The following is a 19109-nucleotide window of genomic DNA, read 5'->3' as shown; positions in this document are numbered from 1 at the left end:
GGAGCGGCTGGGCCCGTGAGCCATGGCCGCTGAGCCTGCGCGTCCGGAGCCTGTGCTCCGCAACGGGAGAGGCCACAACACTGAGAGGCCCGCGTATGACAAAAAAAAAAAAAAAAAAAAAAAAAGAAAAGAAGATGGCTGACAACAGCTTCGGCTATGAAATGAGTTTGGTTTAAATGCTACCATCCTCCACACTGAAGAGATTCCCCAAGCACGCTATACCCGTCAAGGCAAGAAACGGGCAGGGGACTGGTGTTCAGAGGCAGATCAGGGCCAAGGACAGAAGGGGATTAGCCTAAATCTGGCATTCTGCCACTCTGGGGTTTCTCTTTTTAGACAAAAGCCACAGATGAAATTCAAAGGAAAAGAGTAATGGAAAAGTTAGGATTGAGCCCTGTGAGTAATGGACTGCCCCAGTTCACTGTGTTCACAAATATATCTACCCAGGGAGATACTGTGTCCTTGGGGACTTTAAATTTCATCAAGGGGCAGGCAAGTTGGAAGGAAGGGAGCAGACTTATGTGTCCCAGAGTAAACAAAGGTGGAGTCTAAGTGGAGGCACTCAGAGCAAAGGGCTATTTGCCTCTCCCCTATGAGTATGTGCTCTAGTATGAAGGTAAGAGAAAGGTAATCAGCGGGAAAGCAAACCTAAACCAAAGAAAGGTGATAAAGCCAGTTGCTTACTCCACCAGACCCTATGAACAGAAGAGAGCCACACAACAGTCAGACATTCTAACCATGGCCACCCACCCTCTGCAGACTAGGAATTTGGTAATAAGGACACAATCGAAACTGCTAGTCAAAGCCTACTCACTCCCTCAGTAGTATTCCTAAATTTTTTAGACCAGAAAAAAAAAAGACAGAGAGAGAAATACCCACGGAAGTTAGGAGACAGGTATTAACAACAAATAAGTTGAACTGTACACTTAAAAACGGTTAAAATGGTAAATACTTACCAGTGTGTATTTTTACCACCACAACACACACACAGAGAAGGAAAAACAACATAAATATTATGTTGCAGTCTGTTTCAGTTTCGCAAAAAGTGCAAAGGAGATTCAAAATCAAAAGTGGATTTGACAAGGTGCTACATTATAAAAAGGTCAATCTCCAGGCCAAGGGCAGAAAAGACAGATGTATTCCAGAACTCAGTCTCTGCTTTGGACTCATCCAGCTTCCCAACAAGGGTTGGATGTTCACACAAAGCAACCAGAAAAGGAATTAAGTGACAATCCCACTAACAGCATGCGATACCATCAGGGAGTGCAGAGCTTCCAGCTCCAGGAGGGAGGAGCCTGCAAAACCCACATTCCAGAATGCCCTAAGAGGATAACAGGCAGCTCAAGCACCACTCCCCTCCCTTCCCACAGGTGTCTCCTCAGGAGGAATTCAAAGTTCACTAGAGCAGAAAGTCAAAAGATTAGGCTCCCTCAAGCTAGGGAGTAGAAGATACCGGTTTCATAAATCTTTAACACTACTTCCCCATCTGAGGGCTTTCTCACTAGATCTCACTCAGCTCAATAAGCAAATTTGGCAGGCTCTGAGGGAGAAGCTTAAGAAACATCTGAAGCTGCTCTCTCTGCTGCCTATTACCCTAGAGTCACCAAGGGTGGGGAAAAAACGAGTTACATTTTCCTGCAAGGAAAATTACCAAATCCTGGGGGCAGTGGGTGAGGATCCTAGGGGGAAAACAAAATCCTGGGGGCTGTTGGTAGGGGGACAACATCATCTACCCTAGAACTACTCCTAGCATGCCCCTACTTTGAGCCTGATTCTGGAGCTCAACACATGGCTAGTTCCTTCAAGCCATCCCTGTCTTCCCCTTTAAGGGAGGGGATCTGGTCTCCAGAACAAAGGAGATGAGAAGCTGTCACTAGTCATAAAGAGTCACCCAGCCAGTCCATCTCACTTGAATTGATAATTAGAAGTTATGGGAATAATGAACGGAGGAAAAATCCACTGAGAAATGGGTGACTGAGAAAGACAAGCTCCCAGCATTTCCATGCCCAGTTATAAAAAGAAATGACTAGTCTAACAATCTTTAAGTATTAACCTGGAGGGCAGCTGTTTTCCCCCTTTTCCCCCAAAACATTAATTCTCAGCTACTCCCTGAAGGAGCAGCCAGAAAGGGGGGGCGGGAGGGACTTACCAATGGAAAGAACAACAAGGAATACCAATAAACCACAAGAGTTCTTTCACTAGGTCTTCAAATTTTAGCAACAGTTACTTTCCTCTCCAGTCTCAAGATCCTCCAAAACCAAAGCCTCAACTCAGGCGATCAGCCCCACCCACTGGACTGCACCCTAGACCTTGGAAAATCTTATGGCTTACTAAAACTAGTCCACCACTTCTAAACAGAAAGCAGTTTCAAAAATCACCATTCAATCCATTAAAATTTTAAGTTCCAACTTTCAGTTGAACAAATACTTACTGAACTTAAAAAAAAAAGACACGGTAATGGGTAATTGGGAAAGTAGCAGAGTAACATCACTTCGGAACTCATTATTTTGTCTCCATCAACCATACTGCCTAGGTCAACCAGAAACCTTGACAGAAATCGGCACTCCATCAGATTCTCTACCACATACACTCGCTTATCAGCTCTGCTTGGAAGAAGCGTTCTTAACCGGTTCAACTTGCACTCTTCACACTTCAGCAATAAACGCCTGAATCTGGCAGAAGTTCCTGCCTTCCAGGTCATCATGGCAAGTTCTGTTGGTTCCTACATTTGCACTAACAGAGAGTGAAGTACCGTCTCCTCCCCTCCTGCCTCACTACGACAGAGAGAGTGGGTTTAGCAGTTGCAAGGGCTCCCCCTAAGAGGAAAGGGCCCCAGGACGGAGGATAGGAGGCGGTGCTGTGGCCTCAACCTCCTCCAGGGAGGGCACCGCGCTTCCTCTCAGCCGACTGCTGCCTCATTTCCTGAGCAGGAGGCGGGAGCGGAAAATCTGCCAGCAGGCCACGCCGGGGGCTTTCCGGCGGTTCCCGCCCCCCACTCCCCACCCTTTCACAGTAAGTTCGGCTCTGCCCCTACCCAGACCAGAGAGGCATCCACCTAACTCTCAGCCCTTGGGCCAGAAACCTCAAACAAGAGCACAATCCCCGCCCCCCGCCACGGGAAAGTGGGGGAGGGAGAGACCGCTGAGCCCCTCCCCTGACCGCGCCCGACTCGGAGGGACTGAATGAATGAGCGGGGAGAAAAGAAAAGGAGAAGGAAGAAAACCACCCGCCAGTCCCGGTGAAGCTCAATTCCTTCAAAGGTCAAACTTGCTCCCTCGAGCACCCAGTTCCCCCCTCACCCGCTCGAGGTCCAAATGAAGCTAAGCTCCACCCATCCTCCGGGCTCCAACTTCATCTTCGAGTATGCTGGCCCCCTAAGGACCGTGCTCCACCGCAAAAATGGAACCCACTTCTGTCCCATCTTCTCCAGCGCCTGCCCCTCCCTCACGCGCCTCGCCCTCTCCGTACCTGTTCTCGGGCCCGCCTTTCTCCCTCCACTTCCCGCTGGAGGCGCTCGGCCCTCTCCTCTGCATCATCGGCCTGCTGCTGCAAAACCTGGATCTTGCGCTTCACCGCCTCGATGGTGGTGATCCCGGCCATGGTCCCCACCCAGCCCCTGCTTGCCTTCGGGTTCCTGCCTCCTCCGCTCGGCGTTGCAGCCGCTTCTCACCCCTACTTCCGCCTGCTCCGCCCTGAAATACCGGAACTCACCCACTCTCCCGGATGTGACGCCACCACTGCCGCGCCCTCCCACCGCAGGCAGGCGGGAAGGCTGTCCACTGGAGGGAGACCCGCGGCTGGGAGCGAGGGGCGGGACCTCTCTGTGGCCCTAGGCGACCGCTCCCAGCCTTTCCCTCGGGCCAGCACAGCGGGGCGGGGTTGGGAAGAGGGAGGGCTACCATGGTAACCGGAAGGCGCGTCGTGGTTAAGCCTCTCCAGTCGCTGGGCAGGCTGCCGGCAATGGTTGGCCTGTGCGGCCTTTACACCCGCCGTTGACCCCTCACTCCCTCAGTGCTGATCCGCCACCACCTACCCGCTAGGGCACCCTGTGTCCTCTCCACAACATAAACACCCTACAAGCCTCTACTTCCACCCACCCCACAAATGCTCCAAACCCAGGTACTAAGAAAAGCCTAGACTTTCTGGGTCTCATCTTCAAAAGACGATGACCTCTCCAGCCTCCTTTTAAAGTCTGCTCAGGTAGGTTCTCTCCCATCTCCTGAAAATCAATGAAAGGAATTAATGGGGGATGAAGAGATGGGCAGGTTGACAAAGTTCTCAATCTATTTGGCATCAGTTATGAACATAAGTGTTCTATTTAGAGTACTGGTCTTTTCCCCTGTTACTTTTGAGAGTCAATATGCACCAGTGATTTGCCAGCCTCTCCAAACCTTGAATGATTCAGGACTTGGTAATTAATCAATCATCGCTCACAATTCCTTTTGTAGGTGAGGAAGATATCTTATGCCTCCATTTTGTCAGAAGGAATCCTCTATTACAGACTACTGTTACCAGATCCTTTGTGCAACAGCATGATATGAGCACCTGAAAAACTATAGTACTGTGGAACTCAGCCTCCATTCTATGTTATAACTCACCAATTTCACACCACTCTGCTTCCAGGTACCCCAAGGAGCTATTTATGAGTTAGAAACTGCCCCTACAGGCATTGCCATGCAGGATTTTTAGGAGCACAGTAGTAAAAGGCCTTGGAGATTTTACTGATCCCTCTTATTTCTTTGTGTTCCTGCCACCTTCTCAGTAATAATAGTAATGTCTCTCCTGTGATGCAGCTCTCTTTTCCTCTGGAGAATGAGGGTGTAGAAGAGGATTTTAAATTAAGAATACTAATCCCCAAAAAGATTGATAGGTAAGTCAGGTGCTGCACTCAATGCCTGGTTCTGAAGACATAAATACTGAGCATTGAGACTATTCAAAGGAAACAGAAACAACGCAAACAATAAGTAATTTGCTTGATAGAGTTACCTGTACACTCTGATTACCCCACCCCACCCCAGGAATTGGAAAGAAAAAGCAGGGTTTGAAGCCTCAGTAAACTGCCCTGATGGCCTAAGAATTTTTACAACTCTCTTTGGAGAAATCTGATGAGAGGGACTATGGAAACAAAAATGAGACTTTGTCATCTGGGTGCTGATCAGCAGGGGGCACTATTGCGCGCGCACAGACACACACACACACACACACACACACACACACACACACACACTGCGCGTCCCCGCCCTTTGCCCTACTGAAGAATCAGAAGACCTCATTTTAAACAAACCAAAGGAGTGGTGAGAGCACCACTGCATTCCTGAAGCTGGTAGATTTGAACAGATAATCTTCTCTTGATCCCGGGAAACAGGTGGATTGACTCCTAATGACCTTTAAAAGCATGATGGATGGGCAGCAAGGGGCCCAGTGCTACTGTCTTCCTGGTAACCAACAATACAACAGTATATCAACAGGTGTATATGTCTGTCCTGTCCCTCTTCTCCCCATCCCTTTCACCTCCTGTCCTTAAAAAAGGGTGTTATGACTCTCATGTCCAAACTATTGCACTCTTCTTTCCCCTTATTTTACCTTCAACAGCTTCTGATTTCATCTCAGATTAAAAGAACCCTAGACGTGGTTGCACAACAGTGTGAATGTTCTTACTGCCACTGACTTGTACGCTTAAAAATGGTTAAAATGGCAAATTTTATGTTATGTATATTTTTTCCACAATTAAAAAACAAACAAAGAGGATCTTGGATGAACTCAGGGAGGAAATAAATTTAGTCTGATCTTGCCACACCCTCACCCTTTCTTTGTTCAAGGAGTCCTGGCAAATCCTACACTTTCCAAAAAGGCTTCTCAGATAACCAGAACTCCCTGCGTAGACATGCAGTTATTGACTCCCTCCTCCTTCTCTTCCCCTTATATCTATATCAAAGTAATATGCTCTGTTTACTTGTTTATTAATCTCAAGGGCAAAAGCTGAGCTGTGAACTCCCTTCCTATTAGACAGAGCACCCTCCCCTCAAAGATGCATATATTATGTTGCTGCTGACTCTAACCCTTGCTTTCTACTTTTAACCTGTTGCCTCCTCCTTATTCAGCACTTTTCCCAGTTCCTATAAACACCTCACTTTCCTTCTTTGACCCCTTGAGGCAGGAGTCAGCAAACTTTTTCTGTAAAGGGCCAGACAGTAAATATTTCTGATTTTGTGGGCCATAGCATGTGGCTACCACTCCTTTGTAGGGAGAAAGCCAGCAGGCGATATGTAAATGAATGGGCATGGCAATGTTCCAATAAAACTTTGTACAAAACCAGGCTGCGGCAGGATTTACTCCACAGGTGGTAGTTTGCTGACTCCAGCTTTGAGAAAGAAACCTTGCTTCCTGGGGCTTCCCTGGTGGCGCAGTGGTTAAGAGTCCCCCTGCCAATGCAGGGGACACGGGTTCGAGCCCTGGTCCGGGAAGATTCCACATGCCACGGAGCAACTAAGCCCGTGCACCACAACTACTGAGCCTGGGCTCTAGAGCCCACGAGCCACAACTACTGAAGCCGGCGCCTAGAGCCCGTGCTCTGCAACAAGAGAAGCCACTCAATGAGAGGCCCGCGCACCGCAAGGAAGAGTAGCCCCCGCTTGCCGCAACTAGAGAAAAGCCCCCGCGCAGCAACAAAGACCCAACACAGCCAAAAATAAAAAATATTTTTTAAAAAAAACCTTTCTTCCTGTTTCCATCTTAACCCGGAACTAACAGATGTTTGCCTCTTGCCTACAACCTTCCCCTCCTATTTCTTGTTCTCCTACATATCTCTGAGGGTGCTTAATGACTGTTGGGAAAGCTAACAAGGGGGAGAGAAGTTGAATGAGTTTTTTTACTCATACTTTTCGTATTTAAATGGTTTTGGTGGATTCCTATATAAATATGAGAAGTTTCTTTCAAATGAATGTACTGAGTAGACCCTGTCTAGGTGGGGGCTGACGTGTGTGTATGTGTCTGCGTGTATGTGTAAGGACAGATAGAATTCATCCCCAGCAAATTCCTTTATCTTCCCAATGATATGGGCATATTGTTTAGAGCCTCTATGTCATTCTTTCGCCCCCAAGATCTCAGGTTAGACTTGTTGTCTCTTTTCATTGTTCCTGGAAACACCTCCTCAAGCCCACATACTAGCTGTTTCAGCCTAAGGACTTTCTCAGAGAGTTGTTACTCAACATCTCACAAAATTGTTATCAACCTGACATTGTGTCAGTTTGTCAAAACTTACTCCCATGCCCGTTTATTAGAAACAGAGAAATCTATCCATCTATACCTAGAACCTAGGTTAGGCAACTCCAGCAGGCCATCAAGCATTTGCCCAAAGTCCTGGGATTAACCTGTGTTGTTCACAGTTTTGCAAGAAGGGAGAATTAATTAATAGTTTGCAGTGGCCTAAACTTTTGGAAACTATGAACATGTATAATGTATATGATATGCTTTGTGTCTCTGACCTCTGGCATGATATATTCAACAACCCTCACCACTTCCCCAGGTGCCTGAAAGTGGCAGAAAGCCAAAGAGGAGATCAGAAACCTAATAGCAAAGCATTCGAATGTGAGGATCCGAAAACATTTCTGAATGGCCTAGTCTGTCTCTAGCTGTTTTACAAAACCAAATGGAATTTTAAAAAACACATGTTCCTATTTTCCTATTAACCCAGTGCTGAGAATTGACTGTATTTCCATCAATACTGGGACATTCTTTTGTTGCTGTTAAGATTACTATGTTACCTTTCTTCCAAAAATCTTTTCTGTGTAGTCTCTCATTTATCTTTGTGGTTAACTTGAGGACTGAAGATGAAGGAAAGTGGGTGATTATGAGATAACATGAAGTGGAAAAGAGAATTTGTTTCATTTTCAAATGGGAAAATTCAGCCCTAGAGAAGCTGAGTAATTTATTCAAGGTCACAGAATAAGGTCTGGTGGTGACAACTTTAACCCCTGAGTCCTTATTTCTATGATAGTATATCATTCTAAGATTCTCTCTGCTGCCCTATAAGCAATGTTTTCTATGGCATCTCTGTGACATAAGGGTAAATGCCCACATTGGCCAAGATAAATAAACCCATATAGGGCCAGGGTCAGTGTGACCTCCTTTGTCCCATTGTGAAATCTGAGCTGGCTTTGCTGGGCAGTTGAGAGATGAGAGTTTCCCTATTAATACACATATCTACGTGCCAATCCTTGGACACAAAAGCTAAGAATGTGGCATGGGGGAGTAAGTGGGAAAAGTGATAGCAGTCTGGACTTGGAGTCCCCTCCTTTTGTCCAGGTCCTGGGAAAGATAATTAAATTCCTGGATTGGGGGTAAGAAGGTGAGGCTTCTATATGTCTTTAAGAAAGAAAGTATATGCCATTACAAGGGTATGCCACCATGTATGTGGGTATCTATGTCTATGTTCTATGTCTATGTTCTCTGAATCCACAAGTACGTATATGTCCAAGTGTTTAGTTATTAACATGAAGATCTATGTGTGTAGATTAAACCCTTCCACCCATTTCTGTATACTCACATCAGCTGCTTTCTTCTCTGCCAGCTCCAACTTCTCCTGGGCATCCTTCAAAGCTTCAGAATACTTGTCCAGCTCATCCTCTGTCCCTTTCAGCTTCTTCTGCATGGCTACCAGCTCATCTTCCAGCTATAGAAGCCCCAAGAATCACACACAAGACATATATACACAACAGTGCAGTCTCAGACCCTAGGCTCTTGAGCCCTGACAGACCCCTGAGCTCAGCCTCTATGTTATCATCCTCAGAGGGACACACTTTCTCCCTAATCAGTTTCAGCCAACTGCCCCAGGAATTATGCTATGCCCTTCGCCTGTGACCTTGTAATCTCTGACCCTAAGATGACCAAGCCATGCTGGGTTTTCATTAAGACACTGGGATGGTAAATATCTTACTTAGGATGTAGATGTCCATGACTCCATTTAAGGGAAAAGAGATGCTACATGCCAAGCTCCCACTTTTTCCTCTAGAAATCAGGGTTTTTTCCAAAACATGATCCACTCCCACTTAAATCCAGCAGACACACTGTGGCTCAGAAGGGGCCACTGATTTTCCCAAGGTCACACAGGCAGTCTGAGGTAAATACCCTAGGTGTCCTCTGCCTATCCAGTGAGGCTGGGGAAGAAGAGGAGTCCCTCCCACTCAAAGGATGAGCTGGCACCAGTGGTCACTGCCTTTCCCATGAAAACTCTCTTCCATCCCACAGTCTTGCTCACCAGCAGGTGAGAGAGACCAAGGCCAAGGCTACCTGTTTACTTCTTTCTTCTGCCTGCTTCTGCTCGGCTTCAGCTTGCTCTGCCCGATCCAGAGCATTCTCCTTGTCCAACTTCAGCATCTGCATCTTTTTCTTGATGGCCTCCATCGTGAACAGTGGCTGTTGGGGAGCTCACCTGTGAACACTGGAGGACTGGAGACTAGGGTAAGAAAGAAGGGGCTGCTGGCTGATTGACTAGTTCCCCAGACTTGAGCCTTTATTTCTGCCCATGGCTCCACCTCTTGTTCCTAATATGGTCTTTCCAGCTCCCTCCACCCCATCATTGTTCTCAGGGGAACACAGGGTGAGACACTTTGATGGACTGACATCACCAGCAAAGAAAAATTAGGGAACAGCTGAGGCTGATTTTAGACAATGGAAAGTGGGGGGAGGGGAAAGGTTCTCCCTGACCCTGAAACTTTCCACTCACTCTGGGCAGCTCTATGGGTATTTTAAAAGAGAAGGGAGGGGGAGGGGGAGGACATTGAAATAGAGAAGGGTACTTTGGCAATTCTAGAATGGTAGTTTTCACCCAGAGGCTCCTAGTTGCCCTTCAGCTTCCCCCTTACTCTCACCCAGACTGTGTTGGATGCTAATCAAATTCCACTGGTTGAGTTTTACCTTTTGATTCCTGGTATTCAGGGAGCTTGAGCAACAGTGAAGAGGGGAGGCCACTCATGATCCTTGACAATTCCCCCAGATCCCCAGATCAAATTACTGTGCTATTCTGAGAGTCTCTAATTGGCAGGGAGACATCATTCCTGCCCCTTAAGAGCCACAGGGATGGAGTAAGAGGGTAGGGTTGGGATCTAGAAGGCCATCCCAGAGCTTCAAGCGGGTGGGGCCGGGGGAAAAAAGCTGGGGTTGGTCAGAGTAATCCAGATAGGATAATGTCCTCCATTTCTCCATTTCCCCATAGTGATCTTTAAATAGAACTTTTATAGCCACACAGACCAAGGTCTGTGTTGCTCTCTACTCTTCTCCTCACCCTCTGCTCCCTTCTTAACTCCCCCCACTCATCATCATAATCGTCGTCATTATCCACTCTATTCCCCCTGGCTTAGTTCCAGGCCATGTTCATTCCACTTGGAGGCTTGCTACTGACAGGTGGCAGTTAATCCCAGACACTGGCACCATACAATCTGACAATATACCAGGGAGAGGTGGGCACAGTGCAAGGTGACCAGAGCTAACAGGGAAGAATATAAATGGCTCTTATTAGTCATTATGTCAAGGATAGATGGGTAGTATTAATACTAGGCCCCAACAATGGGGTGACTGAAATACCCACCAGCGTAGAGGGCAAAACTGGAGTCCACTCAGGAGAGCTTCCAGTCAATAGAGGTAGATATGCAGATAGACCATCAGCTGACTCTTGAAGGAAAGCAGAAAAACCGAAGACCCCTTCTGCTGCACTTAGGGAACGGAATGAGAGAGTCCCAGGGACAGGAAGCAGTGGATAATAAGGTGGGGGGATTGAATAAGGAGGAGAAAAATACAAGGACAGGAAAAGATCAGAGCCATATCCCTTCTAGTATAAGGGAAAGGTATAGGAAGATTTGATGCTCAGACTTCAGCTCTCTCCTGCTCCCACACTAGCCCTCCAGTTCAAGACTGAAATCCACATAGGTTGCAGCGACTGGTCTTCCAAAGGGGTCCTGGAGAGAAGAGGTTCAGTAAAAAAGACAGGAGCACCAGAGCCCCAGAGGTTGAGGTGGGAAAGAGTGTGATGCCAAATTGCCTACTGCTGTGAGAATATGTTTGACATTTAGTTGGTTCCTAATTAAACAACCCAATATCAAACATATCACACAGAAGCAGGCAGGAGAGCTTTGGTGGTCCTCTGCCTTCCTCCTCACTGCAAAGAAAGGACAGAGCAGAGACACCAGGCACCAAGCATGGCTAGATAGAGAGCCATCTCCTTGGGGAAGGGCACTGACCCTTGCTCTTTGCCTCCCAAGACAGCCGGCTCTTATTCATCTTCTCTTCATGCCATCCCTGACTCGGCTCCTCTCCAACTAGTGCCTGGCCTTCACTGGATCACGTTGGCCTAAACCAGGAAGAATATCTGGCAGGGCTCCACATCTGGGCACCTATCCTTCCCCAAAGCTCCAATACGGAGCTTCTCCCCATCATGTCACGGCCCCAGTGCCCAGAGGACCAGCTGTGTCAGCAGCTCCTCATCAACCTTGCCACCTGTTCTCAACTCCCCTCCTGTTGCCCCAAGGCTTTGCCAGAGTGGGGGTGGGGACTTGCACATCCTGCTTTCCCTTTCCAACACCCATGGACAAGGCTGCTGAAGGCCTTTCAGCTGACACCTTCCTGGAACCCTCCTGCTCTTAAGTACGACAGATTAGTAGCCATGAGAAGCTTCCAGAAGGCTTGGCTGCTTCTTCCCACCATCTTGTCCCTTCTCACCTTCTCCCCATGTCCTCCAGGCATCCTCCTTAAAGTCACCCTTGGGTGTCCAGAAGAGAAGAGTAACCTGTCTCACTAGCAGGCTCCAGCCTGGTCTCCAGAGCAGACGTATGGTCTCTCCTGCCTGACGGAATTAGAAGTAAGACTTTAGGAGATCAAAGGGAGGGAGGAAACCCCCTCTGCCAGGAAACAGCCTGCAGTCCTCCGGACTCTCCTCCTCTTCTGGGGCTTTATACAATGCAAGCTCCTGGGCTGGCTTCTCTCATGGTCTTCCCTCACAGGGATCCAGCCTGGTGCCTGCTTTTCTGGGAGATTTCTCTTCTGAAGAGAATCGGGTCTGTTGAATGTCATGTGGCAGGCAGATTCTTCTCTCTACTGTGGCAGAAAGGAGCCCGAGTTATAGCTACACTGGTGGAGTGGGGGGCTTGGGTGGAAGTGTGGGGTGGGAGGAGGATGCTCTGCTTCAGCCCCCAGGCCTGTTCCATGTGTCCTTGTTCCCATTAGGCTGGACACCTCCACACCCCCTCAACACACACACACACACAAACACATATGCCAACTCGACAGTGCCCTTGGTCTAGATCGATAGCTTGTCCCAAGCCCCAGTCAATTCCTATTGTGTGGCTCTTGCCTTCCAGGGGAAGACTAACAAATGGGCATACAAGCTCCAAGGTAGGCACCTGTGGTGTTGTCTTATGGGTTTCAGTCCGTGTGTAATTTTTACTTTCTTGACCTTCCTTTTTATCCTTAACACCCTCTCCCCCAAGTTCTAGTTCCCTTTTCTGGGAAACTTGATTGTCCTGGAGAACCACAGGCTGGAGGGAGAGAGGCTGGGAAAGGGACTAGCAGGAATTGAAAGGACTTTAGTGTTTGGGGCACTGGGGAAACAGAGGCAGAGACAGGAAACATTGATGTAGGGGACGAGCAGCTCTCTTAGGTGGAGACTGACAGGACGGCATATCCAGGCTGAAATCTCAGATTGCCTTTGATGAAAGCTTTCTAGCTCTCCTGGAAGTAACTTCTGTGTAGCCATTTCAAGCAAGACTGAGTCCTTCTGAGCCTGAGGATCTGGGTAAGGCACCAGCCACAGAGGGAAGAGCGGCTGGATGGGTATGATGGGGTGAACTACTCAGTTGATGTGATGAGAGCGGACAGAGTAGGCAGAGAGGATCAGAGGAGATGGGCTCCGTAGGGGGCCGGACTGCCAATACTGGAGCCAGCCTGGCACTGACAAGCCCTGGGGAGAGAGGCCAAGGTCAGGGATCAAGGCAGAGGGGGTGGGGCATTCTGTGGGCCCAAATGAACAGAGGAAAGAGGAATAAAAGGGGTTGATGAGAGAGTGTGGTGGGAGGTGGGGAGGGCAGCCAGGTAATGGAGAGGAAATAAAAAGAGAAAGACTATCACAGGGCTATCATCATTATGATTAGCATTTATTGGATATTATATGCCACTTCTCTGCTAAGTGCTTAATTTAATCTCCACAGTAATCTCCATTTTACATATAAAAAAACCCCTGTGACCCAGAATGTTAAAGTTACTGTGCTCAAGGCCACACAGGCAGTAAGTGACAGCCAGAATTCAAACCCAGCTCTGTCATGTGGAAGCCTGTTCTCCTAACGCCAGGCTATGCTGCCATATATAAGAGGCGGGGGGCAGCTGGAGATAGATACAAGGGAAGATGAAAGAAGTGAAGGCAAGGTGAACCCTCAGGGAATAGAGGGCGGGGAAACAGGCAGAAGGAATGGGAGAGTCAACCAGGTTGGCAGGTCAAATCCAGGACACGTGTGTGGTTTTGTCTCCTATAAAACTCTCATCATACCTGTCATGACTTGGTCAACGCCTGCCTCCCCGACCAGCCTGTGAGCTCCGTGTCTTGTCTGGTGTCACAACACTTGAGTAGTTATTGACTAAACATAAGACGGCTTGGGAAGAAGGGCTGATGGGGACTGGAGGATGAATGGATATATAGGACAGAAAGACAGGCCTGGGATGGAGAATGACATTTGAGCTGCATAAGGGGGCTGGCCAGGGGGCCAGTAGGGGACCTGTGAAGGGCTTGGTCACAGGGAAATCTCTTAAGAGGGAAGAGGGTGGATACCTACTGCGTGCCAAGCGCTGGGCTTGCTGTCTACATAATCTTATTTAATCCTCATAATGTTCCTTTGAGATGGGTATTAGCCCCACTTTCAGAAGAGAAAATTGAGGCTCAGAGAAGTAACTTACACATGGTGACACAATTAAGAGGTGAAGTCAGACTTTGAACGCACACCTGACTCCATAGCATGTGCTCTTCTCTTTATACCTTGCTGCTTCTCTGTGCTCCTCATCAGTGGGGTGTGTAGGGAAAGGAGGAAGGAGAAGCTCTGAGCTAAGATGAAAAATGCATATTGAAGGACAGAGGCAGACTTGGGGGAGGGGGGAAAGAAAAGGTGCGAGTTTTGCAGTGCAGACAGAGCCACGTGGAGTTGAGGGCAGGAAACCATCAGTGTGGAAAGGATGAGTAACCAATGAGCATGCAGACGGCAAGGTGAGGGAACAGGGAAAAGTATGTATGATGGCAATTACATCAGAGAGTGATGGTGTGTTCCTGCACCTGTTACTGGCTGCAGAGTGGGAGTCTCTCTGGCTTGAGATGTCATTTGCATGTAAAGCGGATCTTTATAAGTAAGGTTCTCTATGGCCTATAGATGCAAATGATTAATCAGTACTTTTAAGAATTTTGAACGCATTTAGATTCCATATGCTCTTTCCAGTCCCCCATAAATCCCACCATCTCTTATTCCCTTATAACTGCTGGACTCCTGAAGGCATTTGAGTCTGGAACCCTGTTATTTTGCCGAGGTGGGAATTCAGGCAGAATCCAGAGGAAAGAGAGTTGTCCAAGGTCTCACAATAACTGGCCAAGTCAGAACCTAAAATCCAGGCCTCCTGACATCAAGCACCATAGTGCCTGTGGATTAATAGCCATATTCAGAGCTATTTGTCCAAGTATACAGAAAAAAATCAGTGGAAGTGAGATCAGAGAGGTGGTGAGCAAAATCCAGAAAGCTCTATTAAGATTATGGCAGCTGTGAATAAGCACTTTTGGCCTTCCTTTTTTTTTTTTTTTTTTTGTGGTACGCGGGCCTCCCTCAGGCCCAGCGGCCATGGCTCACAGGCCCAGCCGCTCCGCGGCATGTGGGATCCTCCCAGACCGGGGCGCGAACCCGGTTCCCCTGCATCGGCAGGCGGACGCGCAACCACTGCGCCACCAGGGAAGCCCGAATAAGCACTTTTGAAACAGATCAAGATTTAGGGCTGAAAGAATGAGCCAGTAGTCCAGGTTTGAACCTTTAAGAACTAGCTTTGTTTGTTAAACAAAATCAGGATTCGCTTCTCACATTGTGCCTCTATCCACCTCCCCTCCCCACACTTAACATCAACACTGCATATGTCATTCTGACCACAAGGTGTCACTCTTGTTTTTACCATTGTTTCATAGATTGTTTCCCCTATAGCACCAGGGGGTTGACAGGGGCAGGAGAGGTGAGAGTTGGAGCACTGTCTTGAGTCCTGGGCACATAACTAGATCCAGGTGAGTTTTGGGAAGGAAGCTGAAGGGGGTGGGGCTCAAGAAATCTAGGTTAGCACGTATGGTGAGAATGGAAGGATAATGTTTCAAATGCCATTAGAGTCTCTCCACATAAAAAGCTTTGCCCATCTGATTTAGTTCCTGTTGGTACTGCCGATGCTCCTTTTCAAACAGCTGGTGCAGGGCAGCTTGACGGACCTGGTGGGGAGGGGAGAATAGAGTGTCATGTTTGACCTCTGTTTACCCACCTTTCTCATTCTTTCTCCCTGGTTGCTTTCCCATCACCTGTGTTCTCTTGGATCTGGACTTAGCTGTGACATAAGCTAGGCAGTAGCATAGAGGCTGAACCATTGGAAGGGAAGCCTACCATTTTTTTTCCCCATGGGTGAAGCTCCAACGTTCAGCAAATATTTGCTGAGAACATACCATGAACCAGAAACTTTTCTAGGCACCTTGGATACAAAGATGGTGACATGACAGCAATTGGGGACTCCAGGGAGACAGAGAGGTTCCAAGAGGCAGGTGTTAGGCACTAAGAAGCAGTCTTACCAAGGCGAGAGGAGCAAAGACTAGACTGCAGTTTGGGACTCTAAAGCTGAATGCAAAGAATCAATGAAAAGGAGCTTTGGTTTTACGGTTAAAGAGTTGCTGCTCTGGTATAACGGCAGAGACTAAGAGCTTGGGAATCCCAGTGGGCAAAGGCACAGGGCAGTAGGGGATGAAACTTCAGGTCACCCTTGCTAGAACTCACCATCAGTAATTGCTTGTTGGCCAATGCCAACTCCTGCACCATAGTGTTCTGCATCCTTAGGATGGCATATGGGTTTCTCCTCTGGCTTAATGTCATCTGCCACAGACAGTGAGTGTGTGAATTTCGCCACCTGTTCCAGGCAGAAAGGTAGGGGTTGAATGGGTTAAAGTCGAGTGGAGACAAAAACGCCATCAGTGAGGCTGCTTCTTCGCCAGAACTTCTGTGCCATCGTGAGAAGACTGCAAACTCCTTGAAAGGATAACTAGAACGGACTTAGAACCTAGTATGTCACTCAATCATCATAATAACCATGTGCCATAGATATTAATTTTTGCATTATACAGACAAGGAAACTTTAAAGTTCAGGTGAGTTGCCCAAGGTCACTTAACGGCAGACCTGGGTATCAAATCCAATCTAAGGATTAATTCCTTCCATCATACCAGTGATACTCAGTCCTGGCTAGGTCTGAATTAAGGTTTTCTAATATATAAGAGGAATATATGTATGTCTTACACACACACACACACACACACACACACACACACACACACACACATCCTCTGTTCAGATAATCCTGTTGACATTTTTTTAAAAAATCAAGTATTTTTTACAGATGGCTGAAAAATTAAATTGATACAGAAATATATATTAAACAAAAAGTGAAAGCTTCATTCTTCTGCCCCAGTCCTTCTCAACAGTTATCAGTTTCTTGTGTATCCTTTTAGAAAACTTTTCTATATCAGCAAGTGTTATCTTTTAAATTTTTTTTAACATGAAATCATATGTTTACATAAGTAGTATTACTTAACAATTTGGACTTTTCATATCAGCACAGAGATTTGCTTCGTTCTGTTTAAAGGCTGTCTAGTATTTTTGTATCATAATTTAACTAGCTACACGTTGTTTCTAGCTTTTTTATTTTTATAAACAATGCTGTCATGAATACTCATGTGTGTACGTTCTAGTGCTTTTGCAGGTATATGTGTGTAAAGTAAATTCCTAGAAGTAGAGTTGCCAGTTCAAAGGATATGTGAATTTAAAATTTTGATAGATTTCATAAAAAAGGCTTCATAAAAAAGGCTGCATCAGGGACTTCCCTGGTGGCACAGTGGTTAAGAATCTGCCTGCCAATGCAGGGGACACGGGTTCATAGCCCTGGTCCAGGAAGATCCCACATGCTGTGGAGCAACTAAGCTGGTGCACCACAACTACTGGGCCTGCGCTCTAGAGCCCGTGAGCCGCCAAGTACTGAGCCTGTATGCCACAGCTACTGAAGCCTGTGCGCCTAGAGCCTGTGCACCGCAACAAGAGAAGCCACCACAATGAGAAGCCCACACACCGCAATGAAGAGTAGCCCCGCTCACCGCAACTAGAGAAAGCCTGCGCGCAGCAACAAAGACCCAACACAGCCAAAAATAAACAAATAAAAGAAAAAAGGCTGCATCAATCTTGATTCCCACTAAAACTATATGCATTCTTGTTACCTCACATCCTTGCTACCTCTGGGTATAACCTATGAAACCTTAAAAAACAGGCTTATCTTATCTAATCCCAGACCATTTTAGAATCTTCTGGGTTAAGACCTGTGTTTTTTAAAAAAGCTCCCCAGGTGATGGAGATATACAGCCTAATCTTTTGAGTTTTCTCATTCATTCATTCAATAAATACCTACTGCATACCTACCACGTGGTTAGTGCGATGCTGGGCAACAAATACTTGAATTTTCCTTAAAAAGTAAAAAAAGAAAACAAAAACTTGCTCCAATTTTCCTTCAGAGAATGGGAAGCAAGGGACAATAAAAACCATTGCCTTCGTAGCCTAACCGAGTGGGCACCAGGCTGATCTCTGCTTGTCTGAGAACAAGGGCTGCTTCTTGCCCCTCCCATACCTGTTTGCATTCTTGAGGAGCCCCTAACAAGATGGAGATCTCAGAAGTGGCTTCAGGACAGGAGGGTGAAAAGGTCAATCTGAAGGCTAAGGGAAGGGATAGAAGCAGAGATTACCTGTCCACCATCTTCTTAAGTCCCAGGGCCCTTTGAAAACTCTGCAAGAAAAGGGAGTTCTGTTGATCTGCCTTGATCTCCAGTACCTCACTCAGTACCCTATCGTAGTGGGAGACACAAAGACCTTTCTCTTTAGAGACAGGGAGTAGCCAATTTCCTAGGGCAGGTGGGGAGAAAGTCCTACTCCTTTTAGAATGGATCAAAGGTAACATGCAGTGGTTAGTATGCAACAAATATCTGAATACCTACTATGTGCCAGACATAATCTCCCACTCCTGCTACTACCCTTCTGTTACATCTGTCCATTTCTGGTAAATTGATCTGGAAACCTCACCCAGGGAAACGCATCCAACCCAGACCCTTTGCCAACTCTGCATACTTCTTCTACTTTTACCATCTTTTCCACAGACATGTCTACAAACTTGCTTGATGTAGTCTTAGGAGAATGAACAGGCTCTACTTTGTTTTCAGTCACCAAGGTTTCAGTAGTCACAGCAACATTTACACCTTCAACAATGAGCCTAGGCCTAGGAGTTGATTGGTCACCTAGCCTGTTGCCCTGGAGACCTGAAGGGAATCCTGGTTCTCCAGCCTTCTATTAGTGACACAGGCAATTCTATGAGCAAGGACCACAGTCACATTTCAGGATTTCTTCTTTTGTGGTTCCAAGGACTATCTGTATGGGTCTAGGTCCAGAAAGCATATCACATGCCTGTTTTATTAAAAGATAACTATAAAGGAATGAATCATATGCTTTATTCTTTGTTCATTTTATTAAAGAGTTTATATAAAGTCAGACCAATATATTGGTCTGACCATTCCTTCACGCTACCCCACACATGAGGAGGGATGGGATTATGTCAGGTGTCAAAACATTCCCTTTTCAATTTATACATGACAGTATGGAATGAAAGGAGAAGGCAGATCCTTGCACGCCAGGGAAGTTGTGTTAATGTTTCAACACATTCTGGTTTAAGTGGAGCACCAGGGTAAGTTGTTCTATATACCACTCATGGCCTCACCCAATCTCCCCACCAGTTCCTGTATACCTTTCCCACCAATGAACTCTTA

General features: G+C 46.9%; 2 protein-coding genes across 5 annotated transcripts in view; both read right to left on the bottom strand.

Moving 5' to 3' along the window:
- Positions 1-9506, bottom strand: part of TPM3 (tropomyosin 3) — a 29026-nt gene extending 19520 nt beyond the window's left edge. For 2 of the 4 annotated variants that reach the window (XM_007130287.4, XM_007130289.4), the window contains exons 1-2: positions 9289-9506; positions 8546-8671 (exon numbers count right to left, since the gene is read on the bottom strand). In XM_007130287.4, the coding sequence (XP_007130349.1) occupies positions 8546-8671; positions 9289-9402 (240 nt within the window). In that variant the 5' untranslated portion in view covers positions 9403-9506. The remainder of the gene's footprint in view (positions 1-8545; positions 8672-9288) is intronic. The other 2 variants (XM_007130288.3, XM_055084307.1) reach the window with 1 other exon arrangement.
- Positions 9507-15035: 5529 nt separating this feature from the next.
- Positions 15036-19058, bottom strand: CFAP141 (cilia and flagella associated protein 141). Its single transcript, XM_024116220.3, has 3 exons — positions 18039-19058; positions 16035-16164; positions 15036-15481 (listed from the first exon to the last, which is right to left on the bottom strand). The coding sequence occupies exons 1-3, from the start codon at positions 18248-18250 to the stop codon at positions 15380-15382; spliced, it is 444 nt and encodes a 147-aa protein (XP_023971988.1). The 5' UTR covers positions 18251-19058; the 3' UTR covers positions 15036-15379.
- Positions 19059-19109: the final 51 nt, after the last annotated feature.

Source organism: Physeter macrocephalus, chromosome 4 (genome assembly GCF_002837175.3).
Source record: "Physeter macrocephalus isolate SW-GA chromosome 4, ASM283717v5, whole genome shotgun sequence".
In the NCBI taxonomy this organism is placed as follows: domain Eukaryota; kingdom Metazoa; phylum Chordata; class Mammalia; order Artiodactyla; family Physeteridae; genus Physeter; species Physeter macrocephalus.
This window is presented reverse-complemented; position numbering and strand designations above follow the sequence as displayed.